Source organism: Balaenoptera acutorostrata, chromosome 9 (genome assembly GCF_949987535.1).
Source record: "Balaenoptera acutorostrata chromosome 9, mBalAcu1.1, whole genome shotgun sequence".
Classification (NCBI taxonomy): Eukaryota; Metazoa; Chordata; class Mammalia; order Artiodactyla; family Balaenopteridae; genus Balaenoptera; species Balaenoptera acutorostrata.
This window is the reverse complement of record NC_080072.1, coordinates 15,248,197-15,273,794: the sequence shown is the minus strand read 5'-3', so window position 1 is coordinate 15,273,794 and position 25,598 is coordinate 15,248,197. Positions and strand designations below refer to the sequence as shown.

Genomic DNA, 25,598 nt, shown 5'->3' with positions numbered 1-25,598 from the left:
CAATGTAATTATTGTGCCTAATGTCCTATTTCAAAAAATATGTGATAAAGGTCCACAGAGTAATTTAAGAATATAATTTACTAAATAAAACTGAACAAATAGTACAGTGATCTGGATTCTAGTCGTGAATCTGATACAATTAACTATCTAATCGTGGCTAAGTCACAAATAGTCCATGTCCCAGTTTATGTATTACAATGATGTACTCATGACTGAGTTAAATGTGAAATGTTCTAAGCTCCTTAAAAAAGTAGTACTTTACTTATAAGACGAAGGTATTACATATGAGATGAAGTTAACCACCATGACCAAAGCTAACAATTTCCATTTAAATAGAACTTACCTCCAAAAATATTCAGTGCACTCGATACATGTTCATTAACTCTTAAAAGGCATTATTCAAACATTTCATAACTAAGGAAACGGACGTATTAAATTACTTAATAACTCAAAATCTATCAACAGGTCTGTGACAGAGTAAGGAACAGAATCAAACACTCAGTGTCCCCCCGCCCCCCTGCCCCACACCCAGTCCACTGTTCAAGTCACCTACTTAGCTTAAATTATGTTGTTCTATGTATCAGAAACATAATTAGTTATGGCAGGAACAGAAACTTCTCTCCCAAAGGCTTCAGAAGCCATTTTACTAAAATATGTTCAAATGTTAAATGAGAATGGTTCCATGAACGGCAACTATTTATTAAACCCAGAAAAGTATTTCATCTTGTATTAGGTTGAGCAATCTGTAAGGAATAGAGACTATGATTTTTAAACACAGAGTCAGAAAAGCAAACCAGGAGCAAAGACCAAAGACTATGACGGGGTCTACCTCTCTCAAAAGGATTAAGAAAAATAGAGGAAAGGGTGACAGAAAAACAAAACCCAAAATCAAAAGGTAATTCTATGGAATACTATGGAATATTTGTATCATGGACAAATGGCATGAAAAATATACCTTCAGGTAAGCATCAGATACATATTAATCCATCTTCCAAATTAGCAAAGTGCTTCCCCCCCAGTCCCCCCCGCTGCCAAGGTATCTCTTGGGGAAGACTTGTTACTCTCACATATGCTGTTAATCTGATACAGCCTTTTCTGGAGACTATTTAGAAATTAAGTAATAAAAGTTTTTTTTTTTTAATATTGTAAAAGTTTTTTTATACACTTTGACCAAGAATGGTAGATGGATTATTGCTTTCAACTCTTCATATTCTCTCTGTCATAAAATTATACATTCACACCCTTTGTCATGTAATTTTGCAAGGCTTGGCCACATGGTTTGTTTTGGCTAATGAGACTTGATGCCAGCAGAGGCTTAAAACATGTTCTGGTAGTTTGGCTTATTTCTTACACTCTGGTGATAAACCATAATATGACTATGCCCCAGGTAGCTGCTGCCCCTTCATGATAGGCCTCAGAAAAACACATTTAGAGGAGATCTAACCCAACCTACAGCCTGAGGCAGGCCAACCAACCCACAAACTGAAGTAGATGTGCCTGGCCAAGCCCAGCCTAGATGAGGAGGATCTAGACCCAGTGTGAAAATAAACCCTTAGTGTTGTAACTCAATAAAACACTGGTTTGTTATGCAGAACTGTTATGGCAATAGCTGACCAATACACCCAATAATCTCACACCTGAGAATGTATCCTGGGGCAATTAGAGAGAACAGATTCACATATTTAAGGTGAATTTATCATAGCAACACTTATAAACAACAGAAAACTGAAAACATTCTATCATCAAACAATAGACTGAATAGTGAAATAAGTTATGATCTAGCCAGACTATTAAATATTTAAAGCTATTAAAAATTATGTTCTTGGGACTTCCCTGGTGGTCCAGGGGGTTAAGACTCCACGCTCCCAATGCAGGGGGCCCGGGTGCGATCTCTGGTCGGGGAACTAGATCCCGCATGCATGCCACAACTAACAGTTCGCATGCCGCAATTAAGAGCCTGCATGCCGCAACTAAAAGATCCCACATGCCGCAATGAAGATCCCGCATGCCGCAACTAAGACCCAGTGCAGCAAAAATAAATTAATTACTTAAATTAAATAAAATTGAAGGAAAAAAAAAGAATTACGTTCTTAAAGAACACACAAAAATGTATGATAATGTTCATAATATTTAAGTTTAAAAAGTATAAAAAGCAAGATGCACTGTTTAAAAAATATCTACAAGTAGAGAAAAAGATCAGGTAGATAAAATAATTCTTTTAAGAAGTACAAATGACTTTCTGTGCTAAATATTATTTTATGCTAAATACTATACTTGGAATAAAGAAGTAAATAAGTATGTTCCCTGACTTCTTGAAACTAACAGTCTAGTGAGGAAGACAGATATTAAAAAAATAATAATCATATATATGTAATTACAAATTGTGATAAAATATTGTGGTAGAAATTGCTAATTATCCCCAGTATTTATTTCCCCCTTCTTGCTCAGTACTAGAGTCACTGAATTTTATCGGCCCATGGCCACCTGGAATGAACTATACTTCCCAGCCTTCCCTGCTCCTACTTGGGGCCATGCGACCAAGTTCTGACCAATGGGATCTAATTGGAAGTGAGGCATGCAACTTCCAGTAAACATCCTTAAAAATAAAGGGCTTGCTTTCCCCCTTCTTACCAGATGGAGCAGCTATTTTGGACTATGATGTGGAAGCTTCATGCTGAGAATGGCAGAGCAATAGAATAGGAGGGGCCTGGGTTCCCTGGCACTGTGGAACCACTGTCACCAGCCTTATTACACCTACAGAGCTTTCACATGAGACAGACAAAATTCTACCTTGTTTAAGTCATTTTCATTTTGGGTTTTCAGACACCCACAGCTGAACCTAACCCTAAATGGCACAGCTATGAAGGAAAGATGAAGGGTTCAATGAGAGATTATAATAGAAACTGTTGGTTTTGACAGGAGGAAGGGGTTTCAGGGATAGGTCCTCTGAGGAAGTAACTTTTAAGCTGCAACCTACCTGATGCCTGGCCAGGAGAGCACCAGGTGAAGGGAGGTGGGGTAGCAAACCCCTCAAGGCGGGGGAAATCAAAGATGAAACTACTATGGCTTAAGCCTGAATCTCAGTAGGAATAAGCAACAAACTGGGATGTTAAGATTGCTTCTACAATGAATGAATTAGAATGAAAGCAGAGCACTAAAGCAACTAAGTGCATTGGCTCCAATATTAGAATATCCGTTGTGACAAGCAAAAGACCACACACACATACATTCTGCACCCCTTCCCTCTCAAAAATGAGAGGGGAGGGGTGCAGAATGAGAACACATGCTATTAAAGAAATTAATAGTTGCTTCCACACTTCAGTACTACTAGTGTTTAAAATAGTTGGATTCTCTGATTAGAGTGGTTCATAAACCATAAGGAGAATGTCATTAGATTTTTAAATGCTAATCCTCCCTGGAAAAGACAAGACTTTGGTGTTAAAATTTTTTTTAAATAATTGTTTCTTGTCTATTTCTGATTATAAAAAGGAAACGTATTTATTGTGGAGAATGTAGCAAATATACATAAGAATATAAAGAAAAAATAAACTACCTGTAAATCATCACTTCGCAATATTTTATACTGACGCTGTTTTTTTTTTTCTTTTTTTTTTTAATTTATTTATTTTATTTTTATTTATTTTTGGCTGCGTTGGGTCTTTATTGCTGCAGGCGGGCTTTCTCTAGTTGCAGAGAGCGGGGGCTACTCTTCATTGCGGTGGCTTCTCTTGTTGCGGAGCACGGGCTCTGGAGCGCAGGCTCAGTAGTTGTGGCGCACGGGCTTAGTTGCTCCGCGGCATGTGGGACCTTCCCGGACCAGGGCTCGAACCTGTGTCCCCTGCACTGGCAGGCAGATTCTTAACCGCTGCGCCACCAGGGAAGCCCCTGACGCTGTTTTTATACACTTATATGCCTACACACATATATACACACAACACACAAAAATGGGATTGTAATGCATATGAAGTTGCATGTGCTTTTTCATTTATTTTACCATAAGTGCATTCCTATGTCATTAAAACATTTTTGAAACCATGATTTTTAATGGCTATATAACATATAATTTATTTAGCTTAATCAAGTCTGGGTTAAAACTGTCAACCACAAGGACTTCCCTGGTGGTCCAGTAGCTAAGACTCCATGCTCCCAATGCAGGGGGCCCGGGTTCGAGCCCTGGTCAGGGAACTAGATCCCACTAGCCGTAACTAAAGATCCTGCATGCCGCAACTAGGACCCGACGCAGCCAAATAAATAAATAAATATATATATTTTTAACATTTAGAAAACAACCTGTCAACCACAAATTAAAGCCCTGTGGGTCAAGAAGATGACTTCAAAAACCGCCACGGGGAGCTTCTGTTCAGAAATCTCAAATTACAGGTTGAAAGCACTGGAACTATCTAACAAGAATTCATTGAAATTCACTGAGTTTTAGCCATGAAGGATGCTTAATAAAGACTATATTTTCCGAAATGGAGTGCACCATTTTGTAATTAGTCTTGAGGAAGAAACAGAATAAGTATCAAAGACTGAAGTAGCAATAACAAATAAGAACTAATAAGTGCCTACTGTTAGAATTAGTGACTATCTGCAATGTTTTATTTTTTAATAAAGCATAATATGAGAACATATGCTTTTATTATTTCCATAATTAAGTTTTCAAGTGGATTTGGAAAAATGATTATAGAAAAATGCATATAGAAAAAGAACGGAAACAAATATGACAAAGGGTTAATAGCTGTTAATTCTTGAATATGACATTCTTTGAACTTTTCTGTATTTAAATTTTTTCTCACAACCAAAAACTTAATATTAAATTATTAGTCATGCGAGTAAGGTAATTCAGATTTCAGTTATTAAAGTAGAAGGAAAATCAGTAAGTTTTGCCAGAGGCTAAGCAGATCTTTTGAGAAGGAAAAACAAAAAGCTGGGCATACAGCATTAGGAGTTTGTTCTAAAATAAAACTATTTTAAACAAAGTATCAGTGTTTCATGTTGGAAACAGGTCTGAGGAAGGACCAGCTTTTGAATTTTATAGCTGTGCTTCCGTCAAGTACTATCCTACCTAAAAATGATACGTATTCTTTTCTATCAAAAAGGTTGTTTCAACAGTTAAGCAAATACTTTAAAAACTGCAAGACTGCATTTTAGTTTCTGACACTAGCTTTCTTTACTTTGTATACCTAACATTCTCCTGATGCTACACCCATTGTTTAAAATTCTAGGTTCTAAAATCCAAAACTTAGTTCAGATGACAGAGTTTGCCACTTGATGAAACGTCTTACTAAACATAAATGGTTGCAATGTTCTATTAAGTGAGGTCCCTAGCAGAAAAAAAAAATAAAAGAATAAAAAGTTACAGAAATAAACCAAATCTTTACATCAGTTCTCATAAAAATTTCAAATAAATGTACATTTTTTACAATTGCCCCATTTTCCCCAAATGTAGCCTTAGGTTGTCTTAACTTTGTGACAACATCCCCTATCCCCTACTCCACTAATCAGTTCTCACCTTCCTTCCCTGCTAGAACACGTGAATTTTTCAGCAAAAGTGACTCATTCATTGGCATCTTGTCAAACTAACCCTGAAATTTTAAGGAGGCTCAGTGCTAACAGAATTTTACAGCTAGAACATTTTCACTAACACACATCATTTTGACTTTAGAGAAATGAATCACTTTCAGAGCCAAATACGTCTAACAAACTCTGTTTATATTTTTCCTTACAAATTGTTCTCCACCATGTTACCTCCTCCCAATTTTAGTTTGGCAATTCCATAATCTAAAATACCTCTTATTTCTGAAGAAGACAAGATGGGGGAATGCAGAAGCATTAGAATAGGAGAGGGGAGAAAAAAGCAATTGTTCACTAAGCTTGGAAAAAGATTCTATTCTGAAACATTAATGATTCGTTATCTATTCCACATAGTTCTCAAAATTTATTTCTCCCCTTAGTTAAATGAAAACACAATACAATACGTAATATAAACACAATCAGGAATCTCCAGGAATAAATTACTCTCATTGCTATTATTTCACTAAATAAAAGTTTAAAAAAAAACACAAAAATCAATAACTGAGAACTATATAGCTAAAAATCTTCAATAAGATATCACTAGCATGAACTATCAATTGCAAATCACCTCATCATTTTGGTTCACACATTCATCTACTCCAAAACCACCCCTTTTAACCAAAGGGAGAGTGGCAGGGAAGGAACAAGAAAACAAATGTTTTGTCAGATTTCCACAGACGTTTACTTATAGCTCTATCAATTGTCACACTCCACCTGGTGGCAGGAGCTGCCTGAATTGGCGAAGTGGAGGTCATTATACAAGAAATTCCAAAGAACACTTTCCAGATGTCCCTGGGAAAAAAAGCAAGATGTTCTTTTTTTGTCCTATATAGAATATATCTAACAAGGCTCCACCAAAGTTTTTTCACATAATAGTAGGTCAATATCTAACAAAGATTAACATAAAGGAATGACAATCATCAGAATGGGAGATCTACACTTACAGCAATCTACTTACAACCACTCCACGTTAAGTTAAATGTCATCTCAAGCCTTTAGAACAGGTAACAAGGCACATCCAGCAACTATAAGATTCTGGATCACATACTCCCACTAACTTTCTCTGCCCCTATCCTCTATGGGTAAACTATAGAGTTTAATTAACACAGTTAACAGCAGCCTGCCACCCTGCTTTTAGATATTTGCCAGTAACATATACCCATGGGATACTCTAGAGACTGATTTCAACCAAAAATAAAAATAGATAAACAGATCTCAAACAAAATTAAAACTGAGTCTGGCTGCCCACACTTATTTTCACACATGAGGAAAAATAGCAGTTCTCCTAGAAGCCTCGAGCAGACATATCTTTAGAACACAATGTTAAAAATATGCCCCCCCTCCTTTTTCCCCTACCTGTTTCTCACTCAAAGCTGTGATTTTGGCTTGAAGTTCATGAAGCTGTTTCTTTAAATCAGCATTCTGATTGGAAAGAAAAAATATCTGTGAGGAAGATATTTCATTTGTTAACAGAAGAGTAGCAAGATGACTTTATGCAAACTGTATTACAAACGATGAAGCAATCTTAAGCATTTAGCCAATCATATTTGTCATGCATTAAATTGTAGTCATATTACCACCACCTAGTGCATAGATCCTAAATGTAGGTTGCTAACACTAGAAAAGGGGTAAGCTCCTTTGCAATTGCAAGAAGTTTTATATTTCAGCATTTTGTACTGTAATACTACTCCTTTCTACTAAAATAGTTATTCTTCGTAAGAAGTAACAGTTGACAGAAAACCTAAAGCTCCACTAATCAGTTGTAAGTATGAACACACTGCATGCTTAACGGCATTATCAGTAAAAAAAAAAAAAAAGGTTTTTCTCTGCTTGCCCTCTCCCTTATTTAGTAGAGTACATTTGTTATTTTAGCCTAGATTTGAAACGCTGTCAGTGCTGCAACTGCCTTAAACACTACATCATTCAAATTAACATACTGACTACCAGGGCAACTTCTCAGTTCTAAAATGTTAGGAATCAGAAAAGAATACTATTTTAAATGAGATACACTGAGCATGCCTGTCTTTTACTCACATGAGAGAAAAATCCAAAATTAAAGTTTTCAAAAGCTTAATGTAACAGGATCACTAGCAGACTGAATAGCACCCCAATGAGAGACTACTTTTCCTTCGTCCTTTCACATGCAATTCTCTCAATTCATCCTGCCTGGTCTTCTGACAGGGTCGGGGCATACAACCTCCCCTTCACGTTTACTCCATGTGGTCTTTTTTGTGACAGCATGTGATATAAGATCTCTCTAATGAGATCACCCACAAGACTGTCCAGCAACTTACTGCCCCCTCAGATTCTTCACATTAAGACTGCTCTGTTACATGACTGCCAGCTATATCAGAAATGTTGAAGTTTTCTAACAGTATTTCAGTTGCTGATAACATAGGTTACCATATTAAATATAAAAGAATCTATTCATCTAAGGTCTACTGACTCTTGGTTGCCTAAACCTAATTTAAATTATAATATATATTAAAAAAAATTAAAATGGAGAAGTTTCTCAAAGAAGTTGGACTGTCAAACAGGAGTTAAGTAGATGTCACTGCCAGCTCTCAGAATCAATGGTTTGTGTTAAAAACACAATAGTTAAGCCACTGGGGGCTAAATTTGTAGAAATGAATATTATTTCCCACTTCCAAAAATCAATCTGCCTCAGTACCATTCTTTAATCCAAGAAGCTATTTTACTTAACTTTACAATGAGGCATGTATGGTATGTTTAACAAGCAAAAAAAAAAAATGTGTGTGTACATATACAAATATACATATACACACACAGACACCCCACCATCAATGGGTCTAGGTTTTCTGTGAACAGATTATGAGTAAATAAATGCAAGGGAGAAATCCTGAGAATGTCTGATAAATACTCTCCATACTTATGACCCACTGTCTAACTGCTGCAAAAGAGACACTGCCTGAACTATAAATATACTAATTAAAGACAAGATAAATTTTTAGGAAGATTTCTCTTCAGGGATAGAAAATAAAATGGCTGAGCCAAAAACCCCTATGAGACTTTAAAGAAAAGGTAACACCTGATGAATTACTATATAAGGTTCTTTAAAACCCTCTCTAAGGGTTCTTTCAAAAATGAAATTTTTAAAAATGCTTTTAAAAAATTATTCTAAAATTCTATTCTGAACATAGTGAGATTAAGTATTTAAATGTTCTATACTATAAACTAGGAGAAAATAAAAATGGTTCTGGGCCATATTCAATAATTCTGAGATTACAGAAAGCCTTGCAAACTCTGATTTTGAGTAAGTGGGCTTGTGGAAATGAAATTGAAGCTATATGAAGAGTATTAACTCTCAATTTTTTTCCCAAAATATTCGAAGCAATTAACATAAAATAAAAGCAAAATAACATAACAAAGATGAAATAATAGCTATATTATAATAGAATGACTGGAGTTTTCTTAATTCTTATAACATGAAGACCAATGTACTAAAAAAAATTGCTGTTACAGATGAGATAGTTTCTAAAACCTAAGTATTGTCTGTATTTTAATATTTTATGGTCACTTTATTTTAAATTATTTTAATTTAAAAATTAAATGAATAAAAGTAGTATTTTACCTGTGGATCCTGTTTCATTTGAGCAACCAGTTTCTGATAATAAAAAGAGAAAAAGAGCCATCAGTCTTACATATAAACTCACTAAGGCTAATCAGGCTCAGCCCCCAAAATCTAGAGTTTTAAGTCCACACAAAAAAATGAGCAATACCACAATCAGAACAGACCAAAAGCTTCTGTGATCTATATAAAAAGTTAAAGAAACACTCCTCTTAATAATAAAAAAAAAAATTCAAACTATCGCTTTATATTTGAAATGAAGAGCTTCCTGCCTTTACACAAATCTGGAGATGGGCTGGGGGAGGGGAGCTTTTAAAAGACAATTTAAATAAGCTGAATGCTCCAAAAGCCAAACATCCCTTTAAAAGGTTGTCATTGTCTAGAGTCCCAAGTAAGTCCTGGAAAGAAGGTGCTCCCATACAAAAACAGGCCTGTTTGTATACAGCAAACAGATTTGGCGAGTCTGTTGGTTTGGTTCACAGAAGGAGCCTAGTGTCAGATGTGACTCTGCCACTGTCCTCTCTGTGGGGGGAGGGGGGATGTACTCAGTGGAGCAGTGATGTTCAGTATTTGAGAGTAAGGAAGTGAAGGAACAGTAATGCAAAATTCTACCTACCTGGGTTCCTGTGGGAAGGAGAGTACTACCAGAATACTGAATAAGAAAGACCTTTACTAGGGAAAACACAAGTCCAAAAAATGAAAAACAAAGAAAAATGGACGTCAACTGACCTAACCCAACTTCCAAAAGCATCGCTGCCCAAAGGTAACAATAACCAGGGACAGAAGAATTTGAAGCATAAAGGAAATATCAGAAGGCTGAGTCCTAAAAGTATCTAGGAATAAGCTGTTCTCCAAGTGAATTTTTCATATTAACTGAAAAATCTGTCCCTCTCTTTGGGTGACAAGACACTTTTAAAGTTTTTAGTCGTAGGGACTTCCCTGGTAGTTCAGTGGTTAAGAATCCGCCTTCCAATGCAGGGGACATGGGTTTGATCCTTGGTCAGGGAACTAAGATCCCACAAGCTGCAAGGCAACTAAGCCTGCACACCGCACTATTGAACCCGCGCACTCTGGAGCCCACACGCCACAACTAGAGAAGCCCGCATGCCACCATGAAGAACCCACACGCCACAACGAAGACCCAGCATGGTCATAAATAAATAAATAATAGTTTTTAGTCGTAAAATACAACCTTTCTAAAATATATTATATACTTATCTGCCTTATTAAATAGAAAAAAAGCAGCATTTAATGACACTTAGAGGCACGATTACCTCAATATACTATTCTGCAAACAATACAAAAAGGTCCTTACAATAAAGGCCCCAAACTGCTGTGTTCTAAAGAGTTCTTGTGCCTGCATTTGAGTTTTTCAGTCTACTTCTTAATGCCAAGCAGTCAGCTAGCAAATCTTGCTACTATTACTATGCCTCCCTCTAAGAGCCCCTGAACCCGAATTCCAATTTGCTACTTCTGAGCTGCTTTGTGATACACTCAGTGAAGTGATTCTAAGATGAGTGAATAGCCTAAGAAATCCCCCTTGAGTAAAATGTATAATCTTGTGTGACTTCTAACATTTATTCTAGCTTGTCAAAAACCTTACTTCAGGTGCTAAGGTATACATTCTGGATAGCTGAGATTGCCAACCATATGACCTCCAAATACGCAAGGTATATGTTACTATACTCTACTTCATATATGACAGTGGTAACTCTTCTATATCCTGGTCTTAATCTACAAAATGGTAATAACACACATTCCAAGAACTCAATGAAATAGAAACATAAGGTTTTATACATATACATTTTTACTAATGCAGCCTAAAGGCTAGTCACATTCTTCAATGAAAAAAGTCCTTCATTTTCCTTTCTGCTTTTGTCACCAGAGAGTGGAGTACTATACTAAAGTTGCCTTTTTAAAGCTGAAAAAGGTTTTCCTCCACGACACTGAAATTTAAAAACTGATAACCAAAGTAAGTCTCTACCTCTAGAGGAAATAAATAAGCCAACTTTTCTACCTATAATCAAGCAAGCTGCATTTCAGACCATTAGAGGCAGGACAGAACAAGCTGGGCAACTTAACTAGACCATCCAAATCCCTAGTGACTTCAAGGTGACGTTGTGTGTTATCAAAGTGAAGTTACTTTCTATTGTTAAGAACGCAGCAATTTTTCATGAGAATATAGTTTAAGCCAAGCGCTGGCAAACTACAGCCCACAGGCACCCTGCCTTTGTAAATAAAGTTTTACTGGGACACAGTCACACCCATCCATTTATACACTGTCTATGGCTGCTCTGTGTGTACAGCAGCAGAGCAGAGTTGTTGTGACAGAGGCCATAAATGATGCCCATAGTATAAAATACTTTACCCTCTGGCCCTTTGCAAAAAGTCTGCTAACCTCTGCTTTATACTATTCTCTGTTCCATGTAGAGTAAAAATACTCCAAAAGTTAAAAAAATCTGCATAAGTATAATCAAAAAGGCAATTTCCCAAAAAAGATGAGATGCCCATCACAGGCCATTATTATGTAAACATTCATTCAATATCAACCACGTGTACGTCACTACTTTTTAAATCATCTCGGTCCATAAAGAACAAAAGTATACTTCTACCACAGCAATACCAGGTAGTTTCAGGACACACCTTCTATACAGTAAGCTCATTTTCAGCCCTAGTTTCCCTAAGTGGAAATGATGAAGGGGTGGCTTCTGCCCCAATATTTAGTCAAATGTACAATCTGACTTTGGCCTCAGCCTAATAGCCAGTGCTTACTTTGATGTCATTTCTAGCATCCCTGAACTTGTCATGATCAGTGATCATGTAGGTTACCATGTATCCAATCAGAATAACAGCATCAAATTTACAAGCAAGGCATGTCACTTGGATTTACTGTTAAAACTTCTTTTTTTTTTTGGCCACACCGCGCAGCATGCGGGATCTTAGTTCCCTGACCAGGGATCAAACCCGTGCCCCCTGCAGTGGAAACGTGGAGTCTTAGCCACTGGACCACCCGGGAAGTCCCTACTATTAATACTTAAACTGGGCTTCCCTGGTGGCGTAGTGGTTGAGAATCTGCCTGCCAATGCACGGGACACGGGTTCGAGCCCTGGTCTGGGAAGATCCCACATGCCGCGGAGCAACTAGGCCCGTGAGCCACAACTACTGAGCCTGCGCGTCTGGAGCCTGTGCTCCGCAACAAGAGAGGCCGCGATAGTGAGAGGCCCGCGCACCGCGACGAAGAGTGGCCCCCACTTGCCGCAACTAGAGAAAGCCCTCGCACAGAAACGAAGACCCAACACAGCCAAAAATAATAAATAAATAAATAAATAAAAATTAAAAAAAAAAAACTTAAACTTTTTTTAATAGGAAAGGATTCCAAATATAACTGGAGTGAAATAGCTTACATACTTTATATGTTAAAATACTATCAACCAACACTGATAAACATAAATAAATGTTTATTACCATACAAACAAAATGCTATATAATAATTAAGGATGAATATAAAAGCTATTAATTTTATGCTAAAAAAATAGTTAAATATACAGGAAAATAATTAATGTGAATATTGAGAGTGATAACTTTAGGAAGAATATTATATCCCTTTTGAGTCAATAAATGTAATTTTAAAATTTAAATTAGATTTTTAAACAATAAACATTAAATTTTTTCGTAATTATAATTTTTATAAAATTGGTATGTCCAAAAATCACATATGAGTAAAAACTTCAGTATACATGGTAGTCAATTTAAATATGCCTTGTTATTTAAAATATGCAAGTTAACACAGGGAACTATATTCAATATCCTATGATAAACCATAATGAAAGAGAATATGAAAAAGAATGTGTATATATATGCATAACTGAATCACTTTGATGTACAGCAGAAATTAACACAACACTGTAAATCAACTATACTTCAATAAAATAAATTTTGAAAAATAAACAAATAAAACATTCAAGTTAAGTCACATGAACAAAGTCCCTCAGATGAACCAAAGAACAGAAAAAAAACAGAGGTTTTTTTTAACACCTTCGCTATATGGAAAAGAATATTTTTAGTTCTTTTGTCTGGAAGAGAAGTCAGGAATATTTTATTAAAGTTCTCAAAAATATTACCAATGAGTTTGTTGAGTAGTAATAAAAGGCAAATAACATGACTCTTGGACAAGTGACTGAAAAACGATTAAAAGCTCTACTAAAAATCAGAGATAGCCTGTTTACTAATTTAGCCATTACTAATGACATTATGTGGGAGAAGCCATGAATGAAACATACCTGGTGAACCTGAATTTCCACTTTAAGAGCCTCCTGTAGAGTCTGCAACTCCATCCTCTACCTTCTCCACTTCTTCTTATGTCTGCTAATTCTATAGTTTCTTCAGCCTCTGTTTAAAATAACAAACTCCTCTTCTTACTGCAGCTGTAGAGATCATAAAATGTTTTGGATCATTATGTTGGGTATAAAGGAAATATACGTTAGATAAAATAAATTACATTAGTCGAAATATTTCGTCAACTAAACACAGGGCAAAAAATTTCCCCAAACAGATTTCTTTCCAAAATGAGTAGTTTTTTCTGAATTGGTACCAAAACTTGCTGGGTTTTATTCTCTGAGCATTCCTCTCGAAAACACTTCAAATAAGTAAGAAATGAAAAAAAAAATGTGTTTAATCTGGTCATGAAAACAGCTAAGCACTTACTAGGCGCTCAGCACCACACTAGATACTACTTTCTGAGGATACAGAGCTGAACAAGACCTCTTCTGTCCTGGATGCGTTGGGAGTCTAGAGGGGGAGAGGACAACCATCCAGGACATGCTGTTCTTAGAAAGAGACACATAACAACATGATCATACATTTTTAACCATCACACAGAGTGAACTGGAGAGTTCAGGATCTCTCGGAGGTTAAAGAAGGCCAGAGTACTCTCACAATTTGGATGGACTCTCACTCCATTTAAAAAATAAAGAAACTCAAAACAGGGGCAATTCTGGTATAATTTAAAGGTTTACATTTAACAAATTAATACTTAACACAAACACATTGCAATGTAACTCTGCTTTCCACAAAGTTATGACAGGGATGTTAAAAAATAATTCTATCGTGCACAACAAATGAGGTGGGTCTAGCAATAGAACAGACTTTTCCAGCTTTACAATGAACACCATCTTCTTTTCAAGCCTGCCAGTTCATCTCTTTGGCTGCACGTAGAAATGCAGGTGGAGACAATGTCAAAAGTCTAGATTTGTGAATGTGAACCTTCCTATTCTGCTCTGCTCATCACTAGTGCAATTTAAATTAACTCAATGGCTAATTTCTCTTTTCTTTTTTTTTCTTTTTTCTTGAACGTGGCCTTAGACATGATTTTAGGTACTCTCCCTGAAGCAAAAGTTTACTTGAATAAATTTAAACTTTACTTCTTTCTCCTTTCTTCCTTGTACCTATAAAACTTGTAGTTAGAGAGCAGCTTTTCAGCATTCTTACAAACTGAGGAAGGGAACAATCAGGAAGTTAGAAGAACTGCTACTCCTTATGCCAATTCAATGAGATTCATAATCTTTATACTTTCTAAAAATTATGTATCTATGGATAAAGTCCTAAGTTTTCTTAAAACTTCTTTAAAAACTGATTTAACAGAGTTATAGTGAAATCATTAACTTCAGGCTGTTATCGGGTGAATATTAATCTTCATTATATTTGTTGAATCTCACTAGGCTTAAAACATCATTGGCAATCTCTCCCCTAGGGCTTGTATACTATGTTATGTAATATCAAAATCCTCTAACCTTTTTTTAAAAAATAATAAATTTCAAAAATGTAAAATACCTTCAAACTTATATTTGTGGAGGCTAGAAAAGCCTCCACATTATTATTGTACAATGATATTGTCAACCAAAAATTTTCATAGATGTAGTATGTTTAGGGGAGATAATTTGGAAAGTGTGATTTTGATGTACAAACCCAGGCTTTTCAGATATTTATTACCTTAAAAAATCTTTGGAACTACATAAATATCAGAATCATTAAGTTACTGATTTAGACCAAGGCTTTTGTTGTCACGTCAGTTTATTCTATACACTAAAGCAAATGTTAAAACTATACAGTCACTGTAATTTTAAATATTAAAGTAATCTCCCTACTCAAATTCCTGACTTATGTATGCATTAGAGTTCTTCCTGCAAACAGTACTTAAATTACTTTTAAGGCTACCAGAAAATGTGTCCAAAAATGATTCCTTATAATTTTTCTCAAATTAAGAATCACCTTGAAGGGTATTTTCAACAACAGAAAGGCCATATTTTATTTTACTGGTAGCAACATATAATATCAAAGCTGAACTCAACTCATAAACTCTGGAAACAAACAGCAGGTTAAAAACATGGAGAACTTAACAATATACACAACAAAGGGTTAACATAATTTGTACAGTTACAGAGTGCTTACAAATTAATTACAAATTAATTTTTTTAATTATGAAAAAGCAACTCACAGAAGAAGAAATAAGAATGACCAACATGAAAAACATCTATCTTCAAGAGTCATAGAAATGTAAATTTAAGAAGACACATTTTTGTCAATCAAACTGACAAAGATTTGTAAAAACAGTAATACTCTGAGCTGTCTAGAGTTTAGGTCAGGTGGCACTTTCATAATTTGCTATTAGTTATCTCTGAGCAGTAGCACTCAGGGTTATTTACTTTCTTCTTTTCAGAGTATCAATATTTACAAATTTTTCCATGGAAAATACGTACTTATTTTTAAATAACAAAAAATTAACTTAGAATTGCTAGAAAACATCAGAAAATTTTATACTGATGAAACAAAATGTTCAGGAAAAGAATAAGTAAAACCAGGGTTTAACTGGGAGGCTCTAAATGTCAAAGAGTGCCTCACAGGATAAGAAGCCTGCAACTCAAGTTATTGAGGAGGTGACAGCTTTTACATCCTTCATCAGATTGTTGTCTGCTTATTAGAGACACACAAAGGCACAAAATTTTATTTGGCAAGGATTCTAAATGCCAATTACTCATTTTATTTCAAGATAAAACTGAAGGGTTAAAAAAGGTAGTGACTTATTATAAAAAAACTTACGAAGGATTAGAAGATTCATTTGATATCTTTCTTCTTCATAAAAGTCTCTTTCTGAATAGCAATTTTAAGAGACTGGTTTCTGCCTAAAGGAACAAGTTGTATACATATATATTCATAGCCTACAAAAACAAAGCAAGCACATGTTGAATCCTTTTAAAAAATATTTGGGGGGCTTAGACAACTCATGCAGCCACCATGTGATGACCATTTGGAGGCAGTTTATAGCATTATAAAGAAGGTATTATTTGCTAAATTTATAAAAAGATGATTTAACATATTTCGACCAATTCTAGTAAGTTATAAATATCAGCTGCTGCAACATAAATATGAACAGACTCCTAAAACAGTTTATTGAGGTACAATGCCTTTCACAACCCATCAGCTCTAAATACTATCACCAGAGAAGACAAGTGCCTAACACAAAATACCAACGTTCATTATATTGAAAACTGTACATGTCAAACGACTGGGACACCTAATGACCTCCCAGCTTCAAATAACAAAAACCCAAAAACAAATAAAAACTCCACAAACCTAACAAACAAAATAATCAAATCCCACTAAAAAAAGGCAGATGTAATGTCTAGAAAGAACATTCACTGTCTCAAAAAAAACCAAAAAAAAACCTGATTCCACTTACTCACTGTACAACCACTCTCAGCTTTAGGTTTGTTTGCTTATAAATCAGGAAAATGGAAACAGTATCACCTATTTCATAAAATTGCTATGAGGTTTAAATTAGGTGAAGTTACATGAAAAGCCCTTTGTAAACTGTAAAATTCTATGCTATTCTTAACATACTTAATTTAACTCTTATTCATACACAAACTTTTATATCAACTTCTCAACACAGCATATTGCTGGGAAGACTGTAGGCTTTCTTATTTTCAAATTCTCTAAGAAAGGGGCTTCTAACTATTTTATCTGGTTACAGTTCTGCTTGGTGATATGTGACCTCTAGGTCTTTCATTATGATTCTAATAATGTAGTAATGCTCTAACTCTGAATTTATTACCAAAAATCACTGCTCTGTTCCTGAATTCATATAAAGCTTTTTCCAATCAAAACAACTCACCAACCAAGTTTCTTTTTTTTTTAATTCTTCCTTCTTCCCTCCTTCCCTCCCTCCCTCCCTCCCTCTCTCTCTCTTTCTCTGCGTCCGGTCTTAGTTGCAGCATGCAGGATTTTCGTTGAGTCATGTGGGATCTTTCACTGCGGCGCGTGGGCTTCTCTCTAGTTCTGGTGCGCAGGCTCCAGATCACGTGGGCGCTGTAGTTTTCGGTATGCAGGCTCTCTCACTGAGGCGCGCGAGCTCAGTAGTTGTGGCGCACGGGCTTAGTTGCCCCGCGGCATATGGGATCTTTAGTTTCCCAACCAGGGATCCAACCTGCGTCCCCTGCACTGGAAGGCGGATTCTTTACCACTGGACCACCAGGGAAGTCCCCAACCAAGTTTCTTTAACTAACAGTAAGTCTGTAATACATTGTACCCCCAGACTGAATTCCTTAAAAATGAACAGCTCAGTGTTCTCTATACCATATATCTACTTGGTGTTAAGACCCCACTTTTGATCTATACTCTCAAAATTGTGTTTAGAGTAGGTTTAATTAATTTTTTAAAATATGAAAAAGTAGAAAGCCTCGACAGATCTATGTATCCTTACTTGACAGATGCCTAATACTAAAACATCAGGTTTCAATTTGTACTAAATACTTATTGCTTACTATGTATCTAATGTGCTAGGAGATAAAATATATCTTTAACTTTTAACTAGTGCTAAAAACGATCACAAACGCCAAAAATAAAAACAATATTTTAATAGCTCTTATTGAAAACTAACATTTACTAACTTGAATCAATAAAAATGACATTAAAAAACAATGTAACGTTTTTCTTATTTTCACGGTGGTATTTCTTTGGTGACACTCCACAGATCAACAGAAAACGCTGCTGCACAAAGAGCTTGATTTTAGAGGCCACTCTCTGAATCTGGCAAGGTTACTATGCTCAAATCCTGGTATTACAGGTGTTGACAAAAGTCACCTCAGCTGGTAAGACTGATGTTTCCTAACCACTAAAATAAATGTATACACACACACACACACACACACACACACACACACACACACACAATTAGGTTTATGGTATCTGAATGTATGGATGTCTTTGAGTATAAAATACGTATCTTTCTTTTCTCTAGCTTTTTTGGGGGCAAGGGGGTCAGGTCCTCACTAAAGAAAAGGAACACCTATGCAGGTCATACCATTCCAACACAAGGGTGTGGTATTTTCGGTCGAGTCATCAGGGTTTCCCCACAGCACCCTCTCCTACACAGGTCTGCTGCACTGTCCTGCCCCTCTCCCTACCACCAGTGTTCACTCTAACATACAGGTTCTACCTCAGCTTCCTGGGCCCAGGCCTGGTAGGCACACATACGCTCTTCTAGTTCTCGCCTTTCTTTACAGAAATCAAGCATCTGTACTAAAATCTTCCCAACCATACCCAACAACAAGAAAGATGAAGTATTTTTAAAAACTCACAGAAATTCAAAATGAAGGAGCCTGAAGAGTAGTATAGGAGCATAGTGACAATGAAGTCGAGATTTTAGAAATGGTTGCCACATTTACCAGAATGCTATTTAATGATAAAAAATAGTCCAGACAAGCCTGGCCAGAATCATATATATATTGACTACACAAAGGATAACATAAGAGGGTGTGGTGGTCTTAGTATAACCAGTAAGTACTTAAGAGAAGTGGAAGTTATGGGAGAGAGATTTCAGATCAATGTAAGGAAGAGCTAAGGATTAGAGCTGTACAAAAAAGGAATGGGTTACCTTATGAGGTAGTGGGCTCCCTGTCAATAGAAGTATTCAAGAATGCTGCATATCATATCCCCCTCTTGGAGATTCACAATGCACATTAGCATATTAAAGGTTCTGAGAAGTCCTGCAGTAAAGAAACCTGTTTAACTTTGTTTAAAGCAGCATTTTCCAAATTATTTGACCACAGAACATTTTCCCCACTCCCGCCCCACCCCAATAATATTTATTAAGTTCTGTGGAACTAGAGTTCCTCGGAATACATTACAGAAAATATGAGCTACATTTTTTTTAAATGTAGTATTCAGTACGTAACCAAATAACAATCTGCCAGGGACATAAGAGAAGAAATTGCCACACCTGGTAAAAAGCTGAAAGAGAAGGCCCTTAACGCCCCTTCTTCTTTAAGAATCTATGATTCCATCACATCTCAGAGTAAAGGGCTATAGGGTCTTGATTATTTATTTTAAGTGGTTCCATGAGAGAAAGGCAAGTAGAATAAAATGGTAGTAAAATGTAAGATTAACTGGTTCAAATGCCTCCCTTTCACGTTCCAAGCCCAATCCCCAAAAGGTTAAGCGATACCTCAAGGACCATAATTATGAAAAGAAGCTTTAACCAAATATCTACTCCACCCACTAAATTAATTACTATGAGAGAGAATTAAAACAAAAAAAAAAGAGTAGCCTTGCATTAGGGGACTACCCTATTCCAGTTATCTTGTTTGAATTTAATTTTTTAATCATAATACATGCTCTCCAAATAAGATTAATATTTGTTTGGTCTTTAGACACTGGACTGCCCTGTGTAATCTGAATTAGACATTCAAAGAAATGATTAAGTGTGATGATTTATAAGCTGTTAAAGTAGACATTAAAGTTGATACTAGGAAAAAAATGTGTTTGCCTCTATGCCCCACACTGCTACATTTCTCTCTCTTTTTTTTTCCTCTTCAAGAATTATACAAAACACACACTGAAAATGCAATATCAGACATGAAGCCAACTCAACATTAAATTTAATAATATACATGCTTAAGAGTCCCAAATTTCAAAGTCAAGGTTCCCATAGTTACATTAACCTAGCCATTTTGCACATATACTAAGGCCATCAAATTTAACGCATATTAAGTAATACAAAACACGATGGGAACCTTAACGTTTGAATTTCCTGATTTTTTAATTTTTAGCCCTAACCACTGCATTAAGGACATTTTTCGCAAAGGGGACCGTTACATTTTAAGACGTTACTGAATGCAGGAACGTGCAAGCCTAGCAGTATTATTAGAAACACAAATGCATTTGAGATATGGCTATGTGAAATTAGACAAAAATTCACTTTCACTCAGTACAAACAGCAAAGCCTGATTCTCATTTCTGGGAGAGAGCTTTTTTGCAAAAAAAAAAAAAAAAAAAAAAAAAATTCACTGAACATTTGAATTATTAACCAACTAGCATCAGGCACACTATGGCTGCCTGAAAAAAGTACTTACCAATTTTGGGGAAACTGGCTCTCCTTCAGCTCTCTTGCTCCCTACAACAGAAGAAGGGGAAAATGGAATTAGACTACAAACACAGATTTATGACATGTCATCAAAAGCTGTTTTTAACACAACAACAAAAACACACACACACACACAAAAATGTCCAAAGCTTTAAAACCAAAAGAAAAAAAAAAAAAAGAAAGAGATAGGTAGTTTTTACAGCAAGGAAAGAATTCAAGGGCAGTTAGATCTCTAATTTTCCAGTTTTTTCACTTTTCCACAGCTTTTTCAAGACAAGAAAAAGTAAGTAGTTGACGGTTTCCCTTTCCTAAAAGACACAGAAATGAAATGCACCTCATCTAAGTAACACAGAAATACAACCCTCATCCCCAACAAATGAACTTTCACTGTTTGCTGCTTTATGTTACAAATCAGGCTAACATCACTGGTCCTTAGTTTGGTCTACTTAAAAGGCCTTTTTTTCAATTAATCTTGAAATGGATTTGTTTTATATAAGGCTTAAAATTCACAGCATTTTATATGTATAGTCATAATTTAACTTTTCATTCACAATCTTAAAGTCTCACCACCTGAAACTGTAAACCACATAACACAAAAGTGACTTTCCCTATGCCACATAGTTAGTCAGTGATTGAGCCAGAAAGAAAATCAAGGTTTTGGGATCTCAATCCAATGCTCAGTGATGCTTTTATCAATTGTGTGTTGTTTTTTTTTAAGATTAACTATACTCCATTAAGTTAATTTCAAGGTCAGAAAAGTCATGTCAGGCTATATTGTTTATTTATTTTTAACTCTTCCTTGCCCCGAACTTCTTTTTTAGTTAAAAAAAAAATTTAGGAAGCAAAAATTAAAACTTTTCCCTTAGTATTTCAGTATTAAATTATTTAAACTCCACATACCATGTTCCAAACCTGAATCATCCTTATGCTTTAAACATAGTACATTTGTTGACTTATGTTACTCCAATAGTGTAATGTAAATTCTCATTTCCTTAAGGGATATTTCAAAAAATCTTCATGTCATCCAAATTATAAATTTTTATTTAATCATGTACAGTCATACCAAACATACAGTAAAATAATTTTAAAGGGCCCCGATTCATGCAGTTAACATTCATTTCCAAAAGAAATTCAATTTGCTGTTTTATTCTGCCTTTCTTTTAGCAGCAGCACTTTTTAAAGTTCTAAAGTCCATATAAATGGCAATTTTAATCACCAAGATTAGAATGACTCCCAACCAAAAGAAAAATGATGCAAAAATCTGTAGAATGATGTGGTTATTAAAAAGTGGGTTCTTGGGAATTCCCTGGTGGTCTAATGGTTAGGACTCCATGCTTCCACTGCAGGGGGCACAGGTTCGATCCCTGGTCGGGGAACTAAGATCCCACAAGCTGCACAGTGCAGCCAAAACAAACAAACAAAAAAACAAAAACATGAAGTAAATGCTCAGTAAATATTTGTTAAATGAATGAATTCACTGAGTGGACTCTTAACTCTATGTTGCAGGCTTATTTTCCCTATTAGGCATTTCTTATTAGCTCTTTCATGCTGGGGATAATTATGCATCGATCTCCCACAGCATTATTTGTTAAATGAATGACTTTGGATAAAAACAGTTGATTAGGAAGTAAAATATTGTCATTTTAAAATATAATGAAAAGGAAAAGACAGATAAATTGGATCAAATTAAAATTAAGAACTTCTGTTCACCCAAAAAAAAAAAAAAAACCCTTACAAGAATGAAAAAGCAATCCACAGAACTGGAGATTATAACTGCAATACATATAACAACAATGGCTTATACCCAGAATATATAAAATATGTTGAAACTCAAAATGATCAGGATGGGGTTGGGATTTTAACTTTTACTCATATGGCATTTGAGAAAGTATAGTCAAATAAACTCTTCTGAAAATCATATTCAGTAAAAAGGGACAATGGATGCACCTTATCTCTGGGGCATTTTCTCCAAAAATAAACAGCAGAGTCAATCCCTAAATGACAAGGAATTTTACCATGATATCATGAAAGTACTCATAAAACTGCTTGCAGGGACTGCAGAAATCACATTGGAAATCAAAGCCTGAGAGGTTAACTGACTTCCTGGAAGGTTACACAGCTAGCTGGTAGTAAAGCTGGAGAAAAGTCTACAGACCCTGAGATTCCTTTGACTGAACTGGCCTTTCCACTAGACCTCACTTCCTCTTAAACAGCTGTAGCAGTTACTCTCCTAAGAAATAAACTACAATAAATACTGACCACATATTTTTGGGAAAATCTTCATATAAAGTTTTAAAGAAAAATCACATAAGTAAGCTATCCAGCGCAGGTTTAAAACCTGCGATCCTTTATGCCTAAGGGATACCCATGAATAGGCTTCAGAGGGGTTTGCCAACTCCATGATACTATATGCTAAATTTTGAATGTATGAGAATTCTGGGAAGAGGATCCACAACTTAAATAAGATTCGCAGAGGTTCAGATACCCAAAAAAGAGTAAATTATTTTTAGACTGGTGAGTCTTAAACACTGTGCATCAGAACTACCAAAGTGTTCCTCCTAAAGACTGATTATTGACTACCGTTCGGACACTGATTAAAAAAAAAAAGATTTTATTTCTGTAATTTAATAAAAATGAGTTAGCAGCAAAAAAGATTTACATATAAATTTGTACTTTTTACACTATCCATATGCAAAATAATAAGACTGAAATACAAGTTTGATTTCCTCATGTTAAGCTGATTCAAAGTCCACTTAATTTGTTTCTCACATTTCACACTAGTAGCTAAGGTAGTTCAAAATTTTTCCCTTATTTGCTTAAATTTTTAAAATATAGACTTGTTCTTGAAAAATACATTCAAAACACATAAACTGGAGTAAATGAAATTATTTTTGCTTTTAGAGATGAATACCATCTTGCTAACATAACTTCACGTGATTTTTTGCAAACTGAAGATTGTTCACCTCCTCTCCAGAACTTCACAAGTAGCTGCTTTAATTAGAGCTGGTAAAGAAATGAATCATTCAGATTTCTGATGTGGTTGTAAAATTTAAAATATCATCAATAAATCAAAGGTGATTAATAACTACTTTGTAAGTACTTTTTGTAAAACATCTAAAACCTTTGTGTATGAAGACTATACATTAAACAATAAACAAATTTTGCAGAGAAAAAGTTCAACACTAGATCATGTTTTAAATTAGGCTAAAATCCACCCCATTACAAATTTTGAACAATTAAGTTTATAGTCTGTGCTCAATCATAAATTTTGATAAGGGACTAGAATAGCACAGATAATTGTCATTCAAAGACACTTTAAAATGTCACTGTACGCAAAAGATTCAATCTCTTCTACTACACCAAGTTGATACACTAATTTTATATACAGTAAGTTTTACTGCTTTTTATCTGCCTTTCCTAATTCCAACAGAATATAGTAAGTTTGAAATAAATTTAAATGCAAAAAATGCTCAGAAGAAAAAGCAGAATCCTGCTAAATGAGATTTAGTCCTTTAGGCCTCAGTATCATAATCATCCCTCTTGCCCCCATCCCTCTTAACCTTACCCTCTCATGGGCATCACTCTAGCACTTCTCCCCTCACTCTCAAGAAGCATCAATTTTTCCCTCATTACTGGATCATTTTGTTTCCTTTGTCTAAAAAAAAAGCCTCCCATGACACCATATACTTCTCTAGCTATTGTCCCATATCTACACTCCCATTTATAGCAAAACTCCCTGAAACAGTTAACCAAAGTCACTGTCCCTAGTTCCTCTCCTCTCATTCTCTACTGCACCCACTCCATTAGGGCTTTTGCCTCCTTCAATCTTGTTAAGATTACCAGTGACCTCCCTGTTGCTAAACCCAACAGTAAAGTCTCAGCCCTCATTTCTCTGTTCGAACAGTATTATTTCACCCAGTTGACCATTCTTCCTTCTTGAATTTCTTTCTTCTCTTGACTCCCAGGACACCACTCACCCTCAATTTTTTTCCTAATCTCTCTAGCCAGTCTTCTGGGTTTCTTTCGCTAGTTCCTTCTCATCTCTCAAGACCTCAAAATGTTGAACTGCCCCAAGGCTCGGTTCTTGGAACTCTTCCCATTAGGTAATCTCATCTAGTCTCATAGCTATAAAAGGATCTGTACTGGTGACTCCCAAATTTGTACCTAGCCCAGACCTTTCCCCTGATTTCCAAACTCATATATCAAACTGCCCGTTCAACACCTGTCAAATTGGCTCCTCAAGCTCAACAAGTCCAAAACTAAACTCTTGACTACCTGTCCCCCAACCTCCTCCCCAGAGTCATCCCCATTTCAATAAATGGCAACTCTATCCCTTCAGGCCAAAACCTTAAAGTCATCATTGACTCCTCTCTTTCCCACACCCTACATCCAATCCTGTAACTGACCATCTTGCCTCTGCCGTCAAAATACATGGACTTTGACCACTTGTCTCAAATATACTACCACTTCCTTGGTCCAAGTCACCATCATCTTTCACCTGCATTACTGCAATAGCCTCCTAATTGGCCTCCCCACTACCATCTTTGTCCCCCAAAGTCTATTCTCTCAGTAGCCAGAGTGACCTTTTTAAAATCCAAGACAGAACTAGTTACTCCTCTGCTCAAAATCCTCCAATGGCTTCCCATGATACTCAGAGAAAAAGCAGAAGTCCTTTACAATGGCCCACAAGGCTCTAAGTGATTTGAGCCTCTGTTACTCTCAGACCTCATCTCCTTCCCTCTCCCCATTGCTCAATCTGCTCCAGCCACTGGCCTCTGTTTTGTACTTCTGAAACTCCAAACAAGTTCCCTTCTCAGGGCTCTTCTGGAACACTCTCTCCCATCAAATATCTTCACGGCTCACTCCCTCAAATGTTTAGGAAATCTATAGCAGTTGCAAGAGTAGAATACTAAAGGACTAAAACATTCATCAGAATTGTTCTCCTCCCCAAACTTTCACTTGGGGGATGCTCTTTCTTATACCAAGAATATCCTTTTTTACCTTTTCTCTGCCTAT

General features: G+C 35.9%; 1 protein-coding gene across 14 annotated transcripts in view; it reads right to left on the bottom strand.

Annotated features, from left to right (window-relative positions):
* PHF21A (PHD finger protein 21A) overlaps positions 1-25,598 on the bottom strand; it is a 196,952-nt gene that overhangs the window by 145,549 nt on the left and 25,805 nt on the right. For 12 of the 14 annotated variants that reach the window (XM_028166229.2, XM_028166228.2, XM_007181135.2 and 9 more), the window contains 4 exons: positions 20,572-20,612; positions 13,444-13,587; positions 9,167-9,199; positions 6,931-6,996 (listed from right to left, as the gene is read on the bottom strand). In XM_028166229.2, coding sequence (XP_028022030.1) covers positions 6,931-6,996; positions 9,167-9,199; positions 13,444-13,497 — 153 coding nt within the window. In that variant the 5' untranslated portion in view covers positions 13,498-13,587; positions 20,572-20,612. Of the gene's footprint in view, positions 1-6,930; positions 6,997-9,166; positions 9,200-13,443; positions 13,588-19,094; positions 19,207-20,571; positions 20,613-25,598 lie in introns of all 14 variants that reach the window. The other 2 variants (XM_007181132.2, XM_057553722.1) reach the window with 1 other exon arrangement.